This window comes from Arachis ipaensis, chromosome B5 (assembly GCF_059453495.1).
Source record: "Arachis ipaensis isolate K30076 ecotype BB chromosome B5, ASM5945349v1, whole genome shotgun sequence".
Classification (NCBI taxonomy): domain Eukaryota; kingdom Viridiplantae; phylum Streptophyta; class Magnoliopsida; order Fabales; family Fabaceae; genus Arachis; species Arachis ipaensis.
The window spans coordinates 46,237,164-46,257,028 of NC_142440.1; the positions used below are offsets into that span (position 1 = coordinate 46,237,164).

A 19,865-nucleotide genomic window follows, 5' to 3' on the forward strand; every position below is an offset into this window, starting at 1 on the left:
GCTCATCTTTTGAGGAGGAAAGAACTTGGCTAAGAAAGCCGTGACCAGCTTATCCCAAGAGTTCAGGCTATCTTTAGGTTGAGAGTCCAACCATATTCTAGCTCTGTCTCTTACAGCAAATGGGAAAAGCATGAGCCTGTAGACTTCAGGATCTACTCCATTAGTCTTAACAGTATCACAAATCTGCAAGAATTCAGTTAAGAACTGAAAAGGATCTTCAGATGGAAGTCCATGAAACTTGCACTTCTGCTGCATCAGAGAAACTAATTGAGGTTTCAGCTCAAAGTTGTTTGCTCCAATGGCAGGAATGGAGATGCTTCTTCCATGTAAATTGGAATTAGGTGCAGTAAAGTCACCAAGCATTCTCCTTGCATTATTATTATTTTCAGCTGCCATCTTCTTTTCTTGTTTGATAATTTCTGACAGGTGCTTGCTGGTTTGTTGTAATTCAGCTTCTCTTAGTTTCCTCTTCAGAGTCCTTTCAGGTTCTGGATCTGCTTCAACAAGAATATTCTTTGTCCTTGCTCCTGCTCATATGACAAAGAAGAGGGCACAGAATAATAATAATAGAGATCCTCTTTTTTTTTTTTTATGTGAGTGAGGGAGAGATGTTAGTAGATGAATAAACAAATAGAAGGAGATGAGAGAGAAGAGAATTTTCGAAAATTATTTTTGAAAAAAGAGTTAGTGATTTTTGAAAATAGTTTTTGAAAAGGGTTAGTAATTTTCGAAAATTAAAATAAAAAATTAAAATAATTGATTAATTAAAAAGAATTTTTGAAAAAGAAGGAGATATTTTCGAAAATTAGAGAGAGAGAGTTAGTTAGGTAGTTTTGAAAAAGATAAGAAACAAATAAAAAGTTAGTTAGTTAGTTGAAACAAATTTTAAAAATCAATTTTGAAAAGATAAGAAGATAAGAAGTTAGAAAGGATATTTTAAAATCAAATTTTGAAAAAGATAAGATAAGGAGATATTTTTTGAAAATATATGATAGAAATTAGTTTTTTTTTTTTGAAAAAGATTCGATTTTTAAAATCACAATTAATGACTTGATTCACAAGAAATCACAAGATATGATTCTAGAACTTAAAGTTTGAATCTTTCTTAACAAGCAAGTAACAAACTTGAAATTTTTGAATCAAAACATTAATTGGTGATGTTATTTTCGAAAATTTGATATAAAAATAAGAAAAAGATTTTTGAAAAATATTTTTAGAATTTTTGAAAATAACTAAGAAAAATGAAAAAAGATTTGATTTTTGAAAAAGATTTTGAAAAAGATAAGATTTTTAAATTGAAAATTTGATTTGACTCATAAAAACAACTAGATTTTAAAAATTTTTGAAAAAGTCAAATCTAATTTTCGAAATTTATGAAAAGAAAGAGGGAAGGATATTTTTTTTATTTTTGAATTTTTATGACGAGAGAGAAAAACAAGAAAAATGATGCAATGCATGAAAGTTATGGATCAAAACAATGAATGCATGCAAGAATGCTATGAATGTCAAGATGAACACCAAGAACACTATGAAGATCATGATGAACATCAAGAACACATTTTTGAAAAATTTTTAATGCAAAGAAAACATGCAAGACACCAAACTTAGAATTCTTTAATGCTTAGACACTAGGAATTCAAGAATACATATGAAAAACAAGAAAAGACACAAAACATGCAAATGCAAAGATCAAATAAGAAGACTTACCAAGAACAACTTGAAGATCATGAAGAACACTATGAAGGCATGATTTTTTTTTTGAAAAATGCAAGATGCACATGCAATTGATACCAAACTTATAACATGACACATGACTCAAACAAGAAACACAAAAATTTTTTTGATTTTTATGATTTTCTAATTTTTTTGGATTTTTATTTTATATTTTTCAAAAATTATTTAGAAAAGAGAAAAATAAGGATTCAAAATTTTTAATATGAATTCCAGGAATCTTATGCTCTAAAGCTCCAATCAAAGGGTCAGGCATGGCTTAATAGCCAGCCAAGCTTTAGTATGTAACTCAGACACGACACGTCTAACATGCCCTACAGTTGTATTAGACATGGCTTTACAGCCAGCCATGCTTCATGAAACACTAGAATTCATTTTTTAAAAATTCTGAAGAAAATTACATTTTTGAAAACACATTTTTTTTTTCGAAAACAAAGGGAAAATTTTTGAAAGATTTTTTTGAAAATTTTTTTAAAAGAAAACAAAAAGAAAATTACCTAATCTGAGCAACAAGATGAACCGTCAGTTGTCCAAACTCAAACAATCCCCGGCAATGGCGCCAAAAACTTGGTGCGCAGAAATTGTGATTACACTTTAATTATGTAAAATTCATTGCTCTTTCTTTCCCTGGTAATGGCGCCAAAGAAACATGATGCCAATACCATGGTTCACAACTTCGCACAACTAACCAGCAAGTGCACTGGGTTGTCCAAGTAATACCTTATGTGAGTAAGGGTCGAATCCCACGGAGATTGTTGGTATGAAACAAGCTATGGTCACCTTGTAAATCTCAGTCAGGAAGATATAAAATAGTAATGGGGTTTTCGAAATTAATTAATAAAATAGGGATAGAAATACTTATGTAAATCACTGGTGAGAATTTCAGATAAGCGAATAGAGATGCTTTCGTTCCTCTGAACCTCTGCTTTCCTGCTATCTTCATCCAATCAGTCTTATTCCTTTCCATGGCTGGCTTTATGTGATACATCACCATTGTCAATGGCTACTTTCGGTCTTCTCTCGGAAAAATGATCCAAATGCCCTGTCACGGCACGGCTAATCGTCTGGAGGCATCACCCTTGTCAATGGCTTCATCTTATCCTCTCAGTGAAAATGGTCAACGCACCCTGTCACGGCACGGCTATTCATCTGTCGGTTCTCGATCATGCTGGAATAGGATTTACTATCCTTTTGCGTCTGTCACTACGCCCGGCAATCGCGAGTTTGGAGCTCGTCACAGTCATTCAGTCATTGAATCCTACTCGGAATACCACAGACAAGGTTTAGACCTTCCGGATTCTCTTGAATGCCGCCATCATTCTAGCTTACGCCACGAAGATTCCGATTAAGAGATCTAAGAGATACTCATTCAATTCTAATGTAGAACGGAAGTGGTTGTCAGGCACGCGTTCATAGGGAATGATGATGATTGTCACGTTCATCACATTCAGGTTGAAGTGCGAATGAATATCTTAGAAGCAAAATAAGATGAATTGAATAGAAAACAGTAGTACTTTGCATTAATCTTTGAGGAACAGCAGAGCTCCACACCTTAATCTATGGAGTGTAGAAACTCTACCGTTAAAAATACATAAATGAAAGGTCCAGGCATGGCCGAATGGCCAGCCCCTCTGATCTAAGAACCAGGCGTCCAAAGATGTCAAATACAATAGTGAAATGTCCTATTTATAATAAACTAGCTACTAGGGTTTACAGAAGTAAGTAATTGATGCATAAATCCACTTCCGGGGCCCACTTGGTGTGTGCTTGGGCTGAGCTTGAGTGTTGCATGTGTAGAGGTCCTTCTTGGAGTTGAACGCCAGTTTTTGTGCCAGTTTGGGCGTTCAACTCTGGTTTTGGATCCTTTTCTGGCGCTGGACTTCAGATTTGGGCAGAGAGCTGGCGTTGAACGCCAGTTTGCATCATCTAAACTTGGCCAAAGTATGAACTATTATATATTTCTGGAAAGCCCTGGATGTCTACTTTCCAACGCAATTGGAAGCGCGCCATTTCAAGTTCTGTAGCTCCAAAAAATCCATTTTGAGTGTAGGGAGGTCAGAATCCAACAGCATCAGCAATCCTTCTTCAACCTCTGAATCTGATTTTTGCTCAAGTCCCTCAATTTCAGCCAGAAAATACCTGAAATCACAGAAAAACACACAAACTCATAGTAAAGTCCAGAAATGTGAATTTAACATAAAAACTAATGAAAACATCCCTAAAAGTAACTAGATTCTACTAAAAACATACTAAAAACAATGCCAAAAAGCGTATAACTTATCCGCTCATCACAACACCAAACTTAAATTGTTGCTTGTCCCCAAGCAACTGAAAATCAAATAGAATAAAAAGAAGAGAATATACTATAAATTCCAAACTATCAATGAAACATAGCTCCAATCAGATGAGCGGGACTTATAGCTTTTTGCCTCTTGAATAGTTTTGGCATCTCACTCTATCCATTGAGGTTCAGAATGATTGGCTTCTATAGGAACTCAGAGTTCAGATAGTGTTATTGATTCTCCTAGTTCAGTATGATGATTCTTGAACACAGCTTCTTTATGAGTCTTGGCCGTGGCCCTAAGCACCTTGTTTTCCAGTATTACCACCGGATACATAAATGCCACAGACACATAACTGGGTGAACCTTTTCAGATTGTGACTCAGCTTTGCTAAAGTCCCCAATTAGAGGTGTCCAGGGTTCTTAAGCACACTCTTTTTTTTGTTTTGGACCTTGACTTTAACCGCTCAGTCTCAAGTTTTTACTTGACACCTACACGCCACAAGCACATGGTTAGGGACAGCTTGGTTTAGCCGCTTAGACCAGGATTTTATTCCTTTAGGCCCTCCTATCCACTGATGCTCAAAGCCTTGGGATCCTTTTTATTTGCCCTTGCCTTTTGGTTTTAAGGGGTATTGGCTTTTTGCTCTTGCCTCTTGGTTTTAAGAGCTTTGGCTTTTTCTGCTTGCTTTTTCTTTTTCTTTCTATTTTTTTTCGCCCATTTTTTTTTCTGCAACCTTTGTTCTTTGCTGCTTTTTCTTGCTTCAAGAATCATTTTTATGATTTTTCAGATTATCAAATAACATGTCTCTTAGTCATCATTCTTTCAAGAGCCAACATATTTAACATTCTTAAACAACAACTTCAAAAGACATATGCACTGTTCAAGCATTCATTCAGAAAACAAGAAGCATTGTCACCACATCAATATAATTAAACTAAGTTCAAGGATAAATTCGAAACTCATGTACTTCTTGTTCTTTTGAATTAAAACATTTTTCATTTAAGAGAGGTGATGGATTCATAGGACATTCATAACTTTAAGACAGAGTTACTAACTACTAATGATCATGTAATGAAGACACAAACATAGATAAGCACTTAACATAGAAAACGAAAAACAGAAGAAATAAGAGCAAGGAATGAATCCACCTTAGTGATGGTGGCGTTTCCTTCTTGAGGAACCAATGATGTCCTTGAGCTCTTCTATGTCTCTTCCTTGTCTTTGTTGCTCCTCCCTCATTGCTTTTTGATCTTCTCTTATTTCATGAAGGATGATGGAGTGCTTTTGATGTTCCACCCTTAGTTGCTTCCAATAATTATGTGGAAAAAAATGTATCCCCTGAGGTATCTCAGGGATCTCTTGATTTGCAGTCAAATGTTCTACCACTGAGCTATAGACCCTTGATGGAAGCTTTTGTCTTCCCTTTCCTCTTTCTAGAGGTTTCTCTGGCCTTAGGTGCCATCAATGGTTATGGAAAAACAAAAAGCTTATGCTTTTACCACACCAAAGTTAGAATGTTGCTCGCCCTCGAGCAAAAGAAGAAAGAATAGAAGAAGAAGAAGATATGGAGGAGATGGAGGGATGTGTGTATTCGGCCATATGGGTGGGATTGGGTGGGAAAGAGATGTTGAATTTTGAAGGTAGGTAGGTGTATGGATGTGAGTGGTAAATGAAAAACAGAAGGGATGATCATGAATGGAAAGAGAGATGATGAGGTAGGTGGGGATCCTGTGGGGTCCACAGATCTTGAGGTGATCCTGTGGGGTCCACAGATCCTGAGGTGTCAAGGCATTTACATCCCTGCACCAATTTAGGCATGTAAAATGCCCTTACACACAACTCTGGGCGTTCAGCGCCAGGTTGGTGCCCATTTTGGGCGTTCAACGCCCATTTGTTGCCATTTCTGGCGTTGAACGCTAGAACCATGCTTGTTCTGGGCGTTCAGCGCCAGGATGCTGCCCATTTTGGGCGTTCAGCGCCAGAACCATGCTCTGTTCTGGCGTTGAACGCCAGGCAGGTGCTTCCTCCAGGGTGTGATTTTTCTTCTGCTGTTTTTGATTCCGTTTCCAATTTTTATATTTATTTTGTTACTCCACATGATCATGAACCTAAGAAAACATGAAAAACAAAAATATAGTTAGATAAATAAACATTGGATTGCCTCCCAATAAGCGCTTCTTTAATGTCAATAGCTTGACAGTGGGCTCTCATGGAGCCTCACAGATGTTCAGAGCATTATTGAGACTCTCCAACACCAAACTTAGAGTTTGGATATGGGAGTTCAACACCAAACTTAGAGTTTGGTTGTGGCCTCCCAACACCAAACTTAGAGTTTGACTGTGGGGACTTTGTTTGACTCTGCTTTGAGAGAAGCTTTTTATGCTTCCTCTCCATGGATGCAGAGAGAGATCCTTGAGTTGTAAACACAAGGTTGTCCTCATTTATTTGAAGGATCAATTCTCCTCTGTCCACATCAATCACAGCTCTTGCTGTGGCTAGGAAAGGTCTTCCTAGGATGATGGATTCATCCTCTTCCTTTCCAGTATCCAAGACTATGAAATCAGCAGGGATGTAAAGGCCTTCAACCTTTACTAACACGTCCTCTACTTGTCCATAAGCCTGTTTTCTTGAATTATCTGCCATCTCTAATGAGATTCTAGCAGCTTGCACTCCATAGCCTGTTTTCGTCAACTTTTAACATAATTCAATATAATAACACTCAAATTCAAGCACTAATTCATAACCCAGCAATCACATAATATTAATACATTTATTGATCACAAAAATTACCAAACCCTACCTTCTTGTTGAAATCACCAACACCGAAGCATCAAGAAAGTTTTCTAACCGAAAAATCTAAGAAAAAAACGTCAAAAATTGACTATTTCACCTTGACCACCAACTTGGCCCAACCTTGTTTGGAAGGACAGCAACTTCACCTCGTGATTCCTTCCATGAAAAGTGGAACCATTGTGAAGAAGAAGAAGAGACGAACACTTTAATCGGTTTAGATTTTTTACGGGAGTTACGGAACTCAAGAAATCAAGTACCAAGGGTTCATGGCTTCCATGGAAATCACAGTTCTCTCTTTCTCTCTTTCTCTTCTTTTTTTGGTTTCGGTGGAGAAGAAGAATATTAAGTGATGATGATGTGTTTAATTAAAAGGGGGATGTGTCAATTAAGGGTTAGGTGTCATGATTTTAAACTGCTGAAGCGATTCAAGTTATAATTATCTTAAACGGATAATTACGAAAGTTAGATGTATTAAATTAAAACACAAGTAATAATACATATAGAGATAAATATATAAGAGTTACTAACATAAATGCCATTAATAACTTGGTGATCGCAAGGATACAAAATTCATGATGAAGTATTAGGCTATTAGCGAAGTTAAGTCTGCTAAAAAGTACCGATATTTACTTATATCGGTAGATATTGAACTCCATAATAATATTATTATGTAAACTCTATTTTGATTATAGCATATAAAATAAAATAATAATGTAATAATAATATCATATTATTATTTATTTTATCTCGAGATTCAGAACTGGCTTGTCGAACTAAAACTAGTCACCGATAAACAATATTTCGAAAAACACCATTTTGGTATAAAAATTTAGTCATCTTATCTTATCTTTTAGTCGGTTGAGATATAATCGATATATGAATTTGAATATTTGCTAGTAATTCAATGACTCGATAGACGCTGGGATATTGGGCTTAAGAGGGGTGGTTCATGTTTTGGGCCGAGTCATCGGTGGGTTGTAGAGGCCGATAGTTGAGTCCATAATAATTTTATATGTTATTTCAACTTCAAAATATTTCTAAAATATTTTGGTGAAGTTAAACTGATAAAAAAATACCGATAAAAATTTCTCACCAGTTAAATTTGGACTAAATTATTAAATAATCTCACAAAATTACATTTAGTTTTATATAAAAATAATATTTAATTAATTTTCTTTATATGGATCCGCCTCGTCAAACCGAAGCAATTCACAGATTTCAAAATTTCTAATCACGAAAAATTCGAAAAATTATTGTACGAAAAATTAAGTTGTTATAGAATACAAATGACTATTTTGGTGGAGAAGATGAAATAACACAAGAGGGAGAGTGAAAAAAGGTAGAGTCACACGTATGTGAGTGAGTAGGGGTGTTTGCGGTGCGGTTTGGATCAGTTTTGAGTCAAAAATTCGTCCGATCCGAACACTAATTGTACTTGCGGTGCGGTTTGGATTAGATGACTTTTAGAAAAAAGTTCGATCCGATCCGATCCAATTTCAAGCGGTTTGGATTGGATTGGATTTGCGGTTTTGTAAATTAAAAAAAATCAAATACATATAACAAGTCGCAACATTAAATTTTAAATAATCAACGATGACATAACAAGTCTCAACAATATTTTAAGAAGCCAACAATAACATAACAATAGAAATAAAATTATAAGTTAGTTAAAATAAATAAATAAATAACATTTTGGACATAAAATATTTATTAAATAATAATAATACATTAAAATATAAAGTTGTATAACAAATTAAACATGTTATAAGTATAATTGTAAATATAATAATAAAATAATAATATTATAGCACATTATGCGGTTTGGATTGGATTGAATCGGTTATGGAAAGTAGATTCGAAATCCGATCCGATCCAGCGGTTTGCAAAAAAATAGAATCCAATCAAATCCGAATTAGTGCGGTTTTAATCGATTTTCGATTTAAATTGAATTGGATGAACGGTTTAATTTGGATCGGTTTGGATTTGAACCCCTATGAATGAGTATATTTTTTTTTCTTAGGGAGTGTTTTGGACTAATGAATAATTTGTCCAACTTGCTTGGACTTTGTTAATATTTTAGCTTGGTCATGATAGTATGAAGAATCTAATAAGGCAAATGCCAAGTTTCTAATGCATGCATTAGGGCTTAGACACTAGTCTCTAGATATGGCAAAAAAATTTGTACCTGCAGATATCTGTAGCGATATTCGCAATGGAGAAGTTAATGAAGATTTGCAAAATTTTTATGGGGACGGAACCCGCCCTCACGGAGATCCACGAAATTTTTGCAGAAAAAATTTACTTAAAATATTTTTATATTATATATAAATTATGTAAGTAACTCTAATTCATTTTATTTTAATTTATATGTTAAAAATTTTGTATATATTATTATATTAAATTTGTATTTGAATTATATTTAATTTACTATATTTGGTTGAATTATATAAAATTTTTTATTATGGTTATATTAATTTTTTAAAAAAAAATTAAAACTTAATAATATTCAATATTTATGATACCCGTGAGTATCCGCAACGAAGACTTGTGACAGAAATATGAGATAATTTTTAAGTAGAAAGAGAAATTTTCGTTCTATAAAAACCTATTGCCATTTTTACTAGTCTTTAATAAAAAAATTGATCTTATTGATTAACTAAAATTAGTTATTCCTTCTAAAATTTCTATTAAAATAGTAGTTCTTTTGAAATTTCAAATTTTTTTTATATGTTAGTCAAATATTTGCTAAAGACATGAATTCTCTAAAATTTGTATTTTAGACTAGAAATAATTTAAAATTAAAAGATTGATATAGTATTTTTTTCTTCAATAAACAAATATTTTAACCATGAAATATTAAAACACAAATAATTCTAAGAGTAAAATATGTAAATTAACTTAATATCAATTAAAAATTTGATTAATTTAACAAAACTATTCAAAATATTCTTAAGTAGTTTTGTCAAATTAATCCAATTTTTGACAAATATAAACATAACTTATATTTTTCTTGGTTAATTGTCAATACCATCAGATATTTTAGAAATTTTAGTTTATCAACTCAAAATTAAATTAGATTTTTTTTTGGTATAGTAAATTAAATTAAAAAAAGAAAAAAAAGTAAAAAACATTGCTTACGGCTAATTTTTTTTATATTGTTTAAATATATGTGTAATACATTGTTATTAGAAGATTAGGTGTTTTTTTTATATGGTGTTTTATTTAAATCGGACGGTCCGATTTGTTTGAAAAAAAAAAGTAAACTACAAATCGGAGGGTCCGATTTGTTTGAAAAAAAAGAAAACTACAAATCGCATGGTCCGTTTTGTATTTTGTATTTTTTTTATTTTTTAAAATAAAATTGGACGGTCCGATTTTAACATTAAAAATTTTTTATTTTCGAAATCACAAATCGAACCGTTCGATTTGTAATTGTTTGGGAAAAAAATAAAACAAATCGAAAACACCAATTTATAGCTTCCATAACAAAATTAAACACTTCTCTTCTCACATAATTAGAAAATACACTCTTCTCTCTCTCACACGAAAAACAAAAAGTTCCACTGCTTACCTAAAGAGTTAGAGACTAGAGAGTACAGAACAGAATCATAGACGACAAGACACCCTCTCTCTCTCTCTCGGCGAATGGGCGGTAGATGGAGAACCGTGTCCCTTCTTTTCAACCGAATAACTTCTTCTTCGTCGTCGCTATTCAAACCTCGTTTTCCTCCACCTCTTTCCACCAACAATCGCTTTCTCTCTTTCGCCGCTTCTTCTGCAATTCCTTGCAGTTTCGACCCGGATCCGACTTTCGGGTACGGAGCTCCGCGGGATGACCAAACCGTCAAAATCCCCGTCAAAGCATACTTCCTCTGCACAAGGTATTGCCGCCGCCCCACAAACTTAACTCGTTCAAATATATGTGTAATACATTGTTATTAGAAGATTAGGTGTTTTTTTTATATGGTGTTTTATTTAAATCGGACGGTCCGATTTGTTTGAAAAAAAAAAGTAAACTACAAATCGGAGGGTCCGATTTGTTTGAAAAAAAAGAAAACTACAAATCGCATGGTCCGTTTTGTATTTTGTATTTTTTTTATTTTTTAAAATAAAATTGGACGGTCCGATTTTAACATTAAAAATTTTTTATTTTCGAAATCACAAATCGAACCGTTCGATTTGTAATTGTTTGGGAAAAAAATAAAACAAATCGAAAACACCAATTTATAGCTTCCATAACAAAATTAAACACTTCTCTTCTCACATAATTAGAAAATACACTCTTCTCTCTCTCACACGAAAAACAAAAAGTTCCACTGCTTACCTAAAGAGTTAGAGACTAGAGAGTACAGAACAGAATCATAGACGACAAGACACCCTCTCTCTCTCTCGGCGAATGGGCGGTAGATGGAGAACCGTGTCCCTTCTTTTCAACCGAATAACTTCTTCTTCGTCGTCGCTATTCAAACCTCGTTTTCCTCCACCTCTTTCCACCAACAATCGCTTTCTCTCTTTCGCCGCTTCTTCTGCAATTCCTTGCAGTTTCGACCCGGATCCGACTTTCGGGTACGGAGCTCCGCGGGATGACCAAACCGTCAAAATCCCCGTCAAAGCATACTTCCTCTGCACAAGGTATTGCCGCCGCCCCACAAACTTAACTCGTTCAAGTTCCTTAATTTTTATTATTAATTTGATTATCACCTGGTTCAGCAAATGGGTCGTTCTCAGAATTGATCTTGTTTCCCTTGCTGCTGTTGTCCCGTTATTATTGGAGTTTGAAACATTGTGTTTTTGTGGGCTGTGACATGATTGTACATTAATTTTAACATTGAATGTTAGAGTATGGAGCATAGTTACATATGGCGTCTTACCCCTTCCCATGCCGAACTTATTTCGTTTCATGTAACTATGGTATGGAGTGCATTGAGTGAGTTCATTAGATAGGAAGGGAGAAAAATAGATGCCTATTGAAAAGATTGTAAAATCTCGACTTCGCTGCTTTGGGCACGGTATAGAATGCATGCAGGGAGGGAGGATAGTGTAATAACTAGAGGTAAATTATAGACAACTCTATTGAAAAGGATATAAGTTTTAATAGTTTGACTATATACATGGTTCGTGATAAGGCAAAAAAGGGGTATGTGTCTGATTCTGAATAGTAGGTCAATACTTGGTTATTGTTGTTGTATTCATTCATTTCATGTGTAAGAATGGAAGAAGTTTTGAAGTACCCTCAGAGTTTAGAATTTATTTAACAGGATTTGTAGTACTTGCATCTTTATTGCTCGTAGAAATGATTTGTGTGTATGTGTGTGTTTAATTTTTCTCACCATTTGTGATTTTTGCTACTCTCCTCTTTAGATCACCACTTAAAGTTGTACTGTGCTGTTAATGTTGAATTTGAGTGCTGGACTGCTGGAAGTTTAATTTTCGGTGAAAACTTAGGTGCAGTTAACTTCACGTGAAGTTGATAGCTGAAAGCCGTTAAATGATTTGAATGATTTAATTAAATTTTCATCTAACGGCTCTCAGTTATCAACTTTATGTAAAGTTGAGTGCACCTGAGTTTCCATCTTAATTTTCTGTCATCTATTATCAAAGATTTGGAATTTTAGTGATGGCTTAAATTTATCCATATGATTTATGGGTTTTGAAGTTATCCGGTCTAATGTATCCTTTTAAGTTATGCATTGAACCCCCTTCCTCTCATGTCTTTTTGCTGTCCTTTTTCTGGTTTTTATGATTTTTGGCCCGTCTCAGATTCATAATTTTGGCAGTATAAATCTCAAGGGCATTCAGGCTGACAATATGAGAAATGTTGTTCCCCCATCTTCTCGCTCATCATCAAACTATGTTGCCCTCCGGTTTTGTGACTTCAATCCAGACTATAAAGTAAGATTTTCTTTCTCTCCCCCTTCCCCCCTCTTCTTCCTTAAAATCAGAATGTTGTGTTTATATGCAAAGTTCAAAGCCTCATTTCCTAATCTTAAGTTTCTGTCTCTCTACTTCGTACATCATTTTTCGCGCTACATTGGTATTAGAATACTTCACCTTTTACCATCTTGAAGCACCTCCATGATTTTAATAGTCTGGTATGATTGATATTTTGTAATTTGAATGCGTAGGATTATAGGAAGAGTCGTTGGTAGAGAATTTCGGCTAAATATTCTTAATGGTACTAATGGTCTTCTCTGTTTTATTAGTAGAAAACTCTGCCTATGTTGTGCTATGTTTCAAATTTTTACATAGTTGGTCCCAGGGAATGGATCCTCTCCATATCTTTTTTCAATTGAGTGTGTAAAGCGTGATCTTTATCCCTTAAATGTTTTCTCTCATGTTTTTTTGGTCCCACCTATAAAATGTATGGTGAGGGATTACACTTTACCCCCTCATGTGAGAAAAAAAATTGAGAGGATCCAATCCCATACCTAGATAAAAGGGGAGTTAAGTACTTGATTACAATAAGGAACCTTTTTCCAATCTTTATGACATTCGTCAGCAATGTGGTTTTGTCACATGTGAAGATAAGGAGATAATTTAAAAGTTAGAGGTAGAGTAAAACCAAGGGCAAGCAAAAACCACGTGTAAGGATTTTAAATTCAAATGGTTTTGTTTGTGGACATGTTAAGGAGATAATTCAAATGATTTGATTCATATAGCCTAGTCCACCTATTGGAAAAAGGCCTAGTCGTTATTTTTTTTCTCAATATGAGTAACAGAACGTGTTGAGCTGATTTTAAGTAGCAAATTTTTGTTTTTAATTAATATACTCTTTTTTATGTGTAAAAAGGGAGATAATACTCCTTTGTTAAAAGCAAAATTATGTGTCTCATTATGAGATGATCTTTCTTAAATACGGTTATATTATAACAATACGTTGGATTTGGCAAACTCTGAACTTGTTGAGACATGTGATGAAGGGACATGCATTTCATGTGAAAGCAAGCAGCTGTCGCTACATGGTTGTATACCAGTATGGCTCTGCTGTTTTGTTTAACATTGAGGATCATGAAGTGGAAGTTTACCTAGATCTAGTTAAGAGGCATGCATCTACTTTACTTCCAGAGATGCGGAAAGATGGTAAATTTTCTTATCAATTAGTTAAATAGTTCTTCCGAATCCTTTTGTTTATGCTTAATGTTTTCATTGTAATTAGATTATGCAGTAAAGGAAAAGCCACTATTAGTTGAAGACATGCAAGGAGGCCCAGACTACATAGTTCTAAAATCTTTGGATACTGATGGCATCCGTATAATTGGAAGTGTACTGGGACAAAGCATTGCTCTTGATTATTTTGTGTCGCAGGTTTAAATGCACTAAATGCCATCTTAATTCTGTTACTTTGGCGTCCATTTGCTATCTCAAAGTAGAAATAAAGTACATTAAATTCTAGTCATGTATAACTTGACATGTTCCTATGGCTTACTAGAAACAAAGTACATTAAATAAAGTACATTAAATCAGGTTGATGGCTTAGTTGAAGAGTTTGCCGGCATAAATCGTGGAATGGAGAAAACTGGGACTTTCACTATGGATAAGAAGAAGCTTCTACAGCTGGTTGGGAAAGCTAACTCGCACTTAGCTGATGTGATTCTTAAAGTCGGTCTCTTTGAGAGGTATGATCATCCCTGTTGGAGACATATTACCCCCTTGAACTTTTAGTTTTTATTATATGCAAATCGACCTTCTGAGCATTTCTAAATATGCAACTTTGACACCCGAAATTTTGTTAACAATTGAAGTAAAAAGCACCAACATGTTCAATCTGCCAATTTGCAGATTTTTTAAGTTTGGAAACTTCATATGGCAGAAAATTGGAGGAGGGAAAATGCAATTAACGCTAAAATTATAATCTGGGAATAAGTTGAAAAACAACATCCCTAAATATTTCAAATATTTTTTTGTCAAAGAAGTCATCCAAGAGAATTTAAGTAAATACAGTTTATGACATTCTCGGCATCTTCATTCATGCCTTGTTATGGATGAATCAGATCAGAAATTGCTTGGAGAGATGCGAAGTATGCACAAATATACGAATATTTACGGGAGGAGTATGAAGTTGCTCAACGCTTTGGAAACCTGGATTTCAAATTGAAATTTGTCGAGGTAATTCCTTTCTTCCCTTATACATTAATCATTTAATAGATTTTACGCATTGCATTTGAAATTTTTTGCCAGATCTCATCCCATCTAAACCTAGCAATGCGCTTAGTTGTTCATTTGAGATGGGTCTTTAATTTGCCTTCAAATGACATGGCTACATTAATTAGCAAAATCTAAGATTGAAAAACCAAGGACTATTATACTCTAATTGATAATGATGATGGCTAATTAAGGCTTGTAAATATTGTTGATTTGGTTGCTTGCAGCACAATATTCATTTTCTCCAAGAAGTTCTCCAGAACAGGAAGTCAGATTTCTTGGAATGGTGCATTATTGGCCTATTGACGATTGAAAATGTTATATCTTTTTATGAGATTCTTCGAGAGTCAAATACAATCTCTTAGTAACTAGTGAAGGAGATTGAAGCTATAGATTAATTTTTTGTAACAATACTTCCAATTTTTTATCTAATAAAATATTTTCACCTATTTGTATATGGTAGAAGAAGATCCACATACACCCCCCACCCCAAAGAAAAAACCAATAAAATAGAGGTTCAGTTCATTGAGAAAATCTGAAACTTGTATATTTTGAGAATATGATGATCCAACAAAATAAAAGATATATTGTTATGATAATGCATTGTCTCGACCAAGAGTCAGAATAACAAATGCTCCTTGCACTTAACTAATGATTTCAAATTCAAGTTCAGGTTTTGACTAGAGAGAAACTTGCGTCTAGCCGAAATATACTTTTGTTCTCTTGAAATGCATTGATTTTATGTTCTGACAATATGCATAATGTCGCTCTTTCATTTATATTGTTTATAAATTATATTAAGAAAAAATGTTAAATAGGTCTCTGATTTTTTGTTTCGTGAACATTTTTGTTACTCACCATTTAAAAATGTTTTTATGTTTCTGACTTCTTTAAAAGTTGGATATATATATATTTCGTTGTTCATATTGGTCCATCAAATCTAACGAAAAAGTCTAATGTCGCAATCGTTGTGTTGACTTAGCCGTTATGGATGTACACAATGTGGCAACCGTTGTGCTGACTTGACCGTTATGGATGCACACGTGGGGGTGGGAGTTTTCAAAATGGGACAAATTAGTCCCTCTTCTTAAAAATAATAGGACATAAATCCTTGATTGTCACCGGTCTAATGCGCAGCGTATTTTCCTAAACTGACGTAAGTTGATCAGGACAAAATGAATGATTTTTTACCTTGAAGGCCTTGGAGGGCCTTGTGAGTTGCAATGGACTAAGAGAAACCATAAAGACTATGAACATCATACTCCAGAACACCATTACAGTGGACTACTGCACTTGTGGCTATTGTTTTGTAGGCAATTGGAACCAGTGTTCCTGATGTGTTTATCTTATATGGAAGATCGTCCCATCGCGTTTTGGTGATGTTCTTGCAATCCAAGCAGCATATCCATCCAGGCCCCTGTACCCCTTGGGTATATCTTTCTTTTAGGAATCTTATACTTTTCAGAGCAGAAATTAGAAGCTTCATTCATGTTAATCCATAGCCCGTTTATAGGAACGAGTTCATGGAAACAACGGAAAATTTTGTAGCTATTGTTTTGTAGCCGATTGGAACCTATGTTCCTTTATGAAAAATTTTGAATCTTTGATTTAGGAAATTAGGCCGGCATAAAGCCTCTCCTCGCTCTTTGCCTTTTTTAAGGAACCCTTCTTTTTTTTTCTTTTTCTTTTAATTTCAGTTAATTAATTAGTTCTTGGAATTAATGAATGTGTTTTATGTTGGTTGAATTTGATGTTGTTTGATAGTCCAAAGATTCTGGTTTGATTTGCTAATTTTGTGGTATGTTGTTGTAGCTTGTTTCAAATTAGGAACAAATTTTGTGGAGTATTGTTGTTGGAGCACTTTGAACAAAATTTCAACTAATTAATTAGTTTTTGGATTTAATGAATGTGTTTTGTGTTAGTTGAATTTGATGTTGTGTCATAAATCATTCAGGATTTAAGAAATTGTTCATGGTGAACGGATTATAATCACTGTTTTGATTTATTTTAATTCAATGGATTCAATGTTGCTATCTATTTGCTTTGTTTTGGTTTGGTAAGAATGTTTATTATTATTATTTGAAGAGCAAAAAGAAAGGGTGATTTGGGTGGAAGAAAAATGAAAATGGTGGTATGTAAGTAGAGGTAGAAGAAAGGGGAAGAAGGATTTATGTCCTATTATTTTAAAGGACTAATTTTTCCGTTTTGAAAACTCTCCTACGGCCAAGTCAGCACAACAGAAACCATATTAGACTTTTTTGTTGGGTTTGATGGACCCATATATACGAAAGGATATATATATCCAACTTTTAAAAAAGTCAAAATGTGAGAGACCTATTTGTTTTTTCTCTTATATTAAAATTAAGGGAATTTTGATGTGAAGAGTAAATATTGTAATTAAATCTTTAGCGTGCATTGTACATGTTTTTATTTTTTTAGTTTTGTTTTTTTCTATTATAAAATAAACCACTTTCATTCTTCACCATAGTATTATTCTAAAATTGAAAGTGAATGGTATGCATGTTTCTCCATGACACAATGTCTAGTCTACAAGCATTCCTATGGCATCTTCAATGAAAGCTACATCTTCGCTGTAATGCATCGTTAATTGGTAATTAACATCTACCATGTACCAAAGTGACATTGACATTGTCAACTAAGCAATTTGGTGAGTAAAAATCAAATCAGTGTTAAAACAATGCATGGTTTCAATTTGTAATGCATCATTTAAGGTTCCCATTTGAGTTGCCAACTCAAACATGTAAAAATGAGACAATGAATGACCCAAAAGGAAAACCATTACCATATATTAAACATTTCAAAATAACTGATGCTATTCTAAATATCATGCAGGACAACTTCAATAATCAGAATTCAGATACTCTGAGAGCATCACGAGGTGTATCATATGCATCTTTTGACCTAGCCTTCTTCACACCGGCTGTGAACCACACCTTGTCCGATTTGTAACCCTCAACTGTCACACTCGTCACCTTGACCCACACAAGGACCTTTGTTTTCATTCCCTCTATTGTCGACAGCTTTCCCCTCGAAAGGATACCTTTGACTCGAGTCGCGTACCTAACAACCGATGCGTCCTTGAAGCTCACTTCACACGAAGACGGCAGGTACACAATCAGCTTACCATTTGTTTCATCAAACTCATAACAGATTATGTTTTGCGGAAACAGCCCTGGTGGTAGGTTGTACTCTTTGAGGAGATCTGATAGGCTTTTCAATGGCTTGCCTGAGGGAAGAAAACATTGAAAGAAAGAGTGGTTTATAAATTCGTCAAAGTAATAACTAATTAATGGATGTAAAAAAGTTGCAAAGATACCTCGCAGAATTCTTTATATAAAACTTTGAGTTAGATAAACTTTGGTATGCTCTGTAGTTTTGGTTCATATAAAAATTTCTTGCAGTTTTGGTCAAAACATATGCAGAAATAAGTGAAAATTGGCCGCTACCATTACATATGGAATGATAATAGGGCCCAACTTCGCTTACTATTTGAAGATTTTTGGATCGAAACTGCAACAAAAGCTTTACATGTACCAAAACCATAAATTACTAATTTTGAAGGAATACAAAATCTTTTTTAACCCATACTTTTTATGGGAAGAATGTATGTCTGGAATGTTATGAGATGCATTCATAACTGAGATAATAAATTATTAACATATTTTATGTCTAGATAGTACCAACAACCCACATCATCCATGTGACTTGTGTCTGGAACAAAACAGAAGAAAACAGCTGGGTTTCTGAAGGAACTTAAAAATTGTAACTAACTAACTATCATGATGTTTTTTATTGCGGGGATTTAAATAATGAAAACTATGCATGTCAAGAAATTAATGGGCACATGTGAAATATTAAGGGTCAAAAGAGATTCTTACCTTTTAGCTTGTTGAAAATCCATTTTGCCTTCTCTTCAACTGTGCTTGAGAAAGTCTGCAAACAAAAAATAAAGAACCTCATCTTCCGGAAAATTATAGAATCTTATCCAGTAATGTTTTGACCTCATCTTCCGGAAAATTATGGAAGCAATTTGCAAAATTTCATCTTATCATGTAATTATCCTTAATTACCACAAAAAAATCGTGCATAATCAATCATGTAATTTCATTATTTCCGAAAATGTGAGCATCAAAAGTCCAAGCCTTTCCCATCCATCTATATTACCAAACATTTCAGAAATTGGTCTAACAAGAATTTACCCAAAATTTGATGATTTCCACAACGCAAATCTTCCCCCCGAGGGGGGGGGGGGGGGAGCATACCCCAAGAAAGAATTTTTAAGCCAAGAACAAGTAATGTTTTGACCACAGAATCATTAATCACGGGAATAAAATAAATCACCCATAATTGAAGAAACATCAATATTAATTATATTTCACTTCCAAAAGAATGCAATCATTGACGAGTTCTGACTTTAACCCAAAATATATATTATAAGTCTAAAACTTCAATTCAAATCCAGGGTTGATTCAGATCCCTGACCCCGAAAGGTTACAAGTTGACCATAACTACACATTATTAGAAGAAAATGATATCTAAATTCACAACCCAGATAACCACATTGCAAGAAATGATAAAGGAAACAATGCAAGGCGTGAAATTAAAATGCATGTGAAGAGGTACTAACACTAATGTCTTCACTGATGTTAGTGAACTCTTCTTTGGCCTTCTTGGTAATCCACGAGCTTCCAATCTTCAAGCTTGAAGCTTTTGTGAGAACCTTCTCCATATTTTTTCTGGGGTTCCAATGAGATGAGAGAATCTCTCACACTATAGTGTGGAAACTTGAAAGTGAAGTTATAAGCACCAACAAATACAAAGGAAAGGAAAGGAAAGGAAAGGAAGGGGGAAAGGGTATGTGAAAGATGAAAGAATGAGTGAAAGAGAAGATAT

At 34.2% G+C, this 19,865-nt stretch overlaps 2 protein-coding genes across 2 annotated transcripts; one reads left to right on the plus strand and one right to left on the minus strand.

Annotated features, from left to right (window-relative positions):
• Positions 1 to 11,108: 11,108 nt before the first annotated feature.
• RRG (sporulation protein (DUF155)) lies at positions 11,109 to 15,400 on the plus strand. Its single transcript, XM_088488682.1, has 7 exons — positions 11,109 to 11,441; positions 12,587 to 12,701; positions 13,730 to 13,889; positions 13,966 to 14,114; positions 14,274 to 14,425; positions 14,801 to 14,915; positions 15,179 to 15,400. Exons 1-7 carry the CDS (start codon positions 11,206 to 11,208, stop codon positions 15,314 to 15,316), a joined length of 1,065 nt encoding a protein of 354 aa, XP_088344808.1. The 5' UTR covers positions 11,109 to 11,205; the 3' UTR covers positions 15,317 to 15,400.
• A 2,257-nt stretch (positions 15,401 to 17,657) lies between these two features.
• LOC107641896 (DUF538 family protein (Protein of unknown function, DUF538)) lies at positions 17,658 to 19,865 on the minus strand. The gene is made up of 3 exons (XM_016345296.3): positions 19,600 to 19,865; positions 18,851 to 18,905; positions 17,658 to 18,198 (listed from the first exon to the last, which is right to left on the minus strand). The coding sequence occupies exons 1-3, from the start codon at positions 19,699 to 19,701 to the stop codon at positions 17,819 to 17,821; spliced, it is 537 nt and encodes a 178-aa protein (XP_016200782.1). The 5' UTR covers positions 19,702 to 19,865; the 3' UTR covers positions 17,658 to 17,818.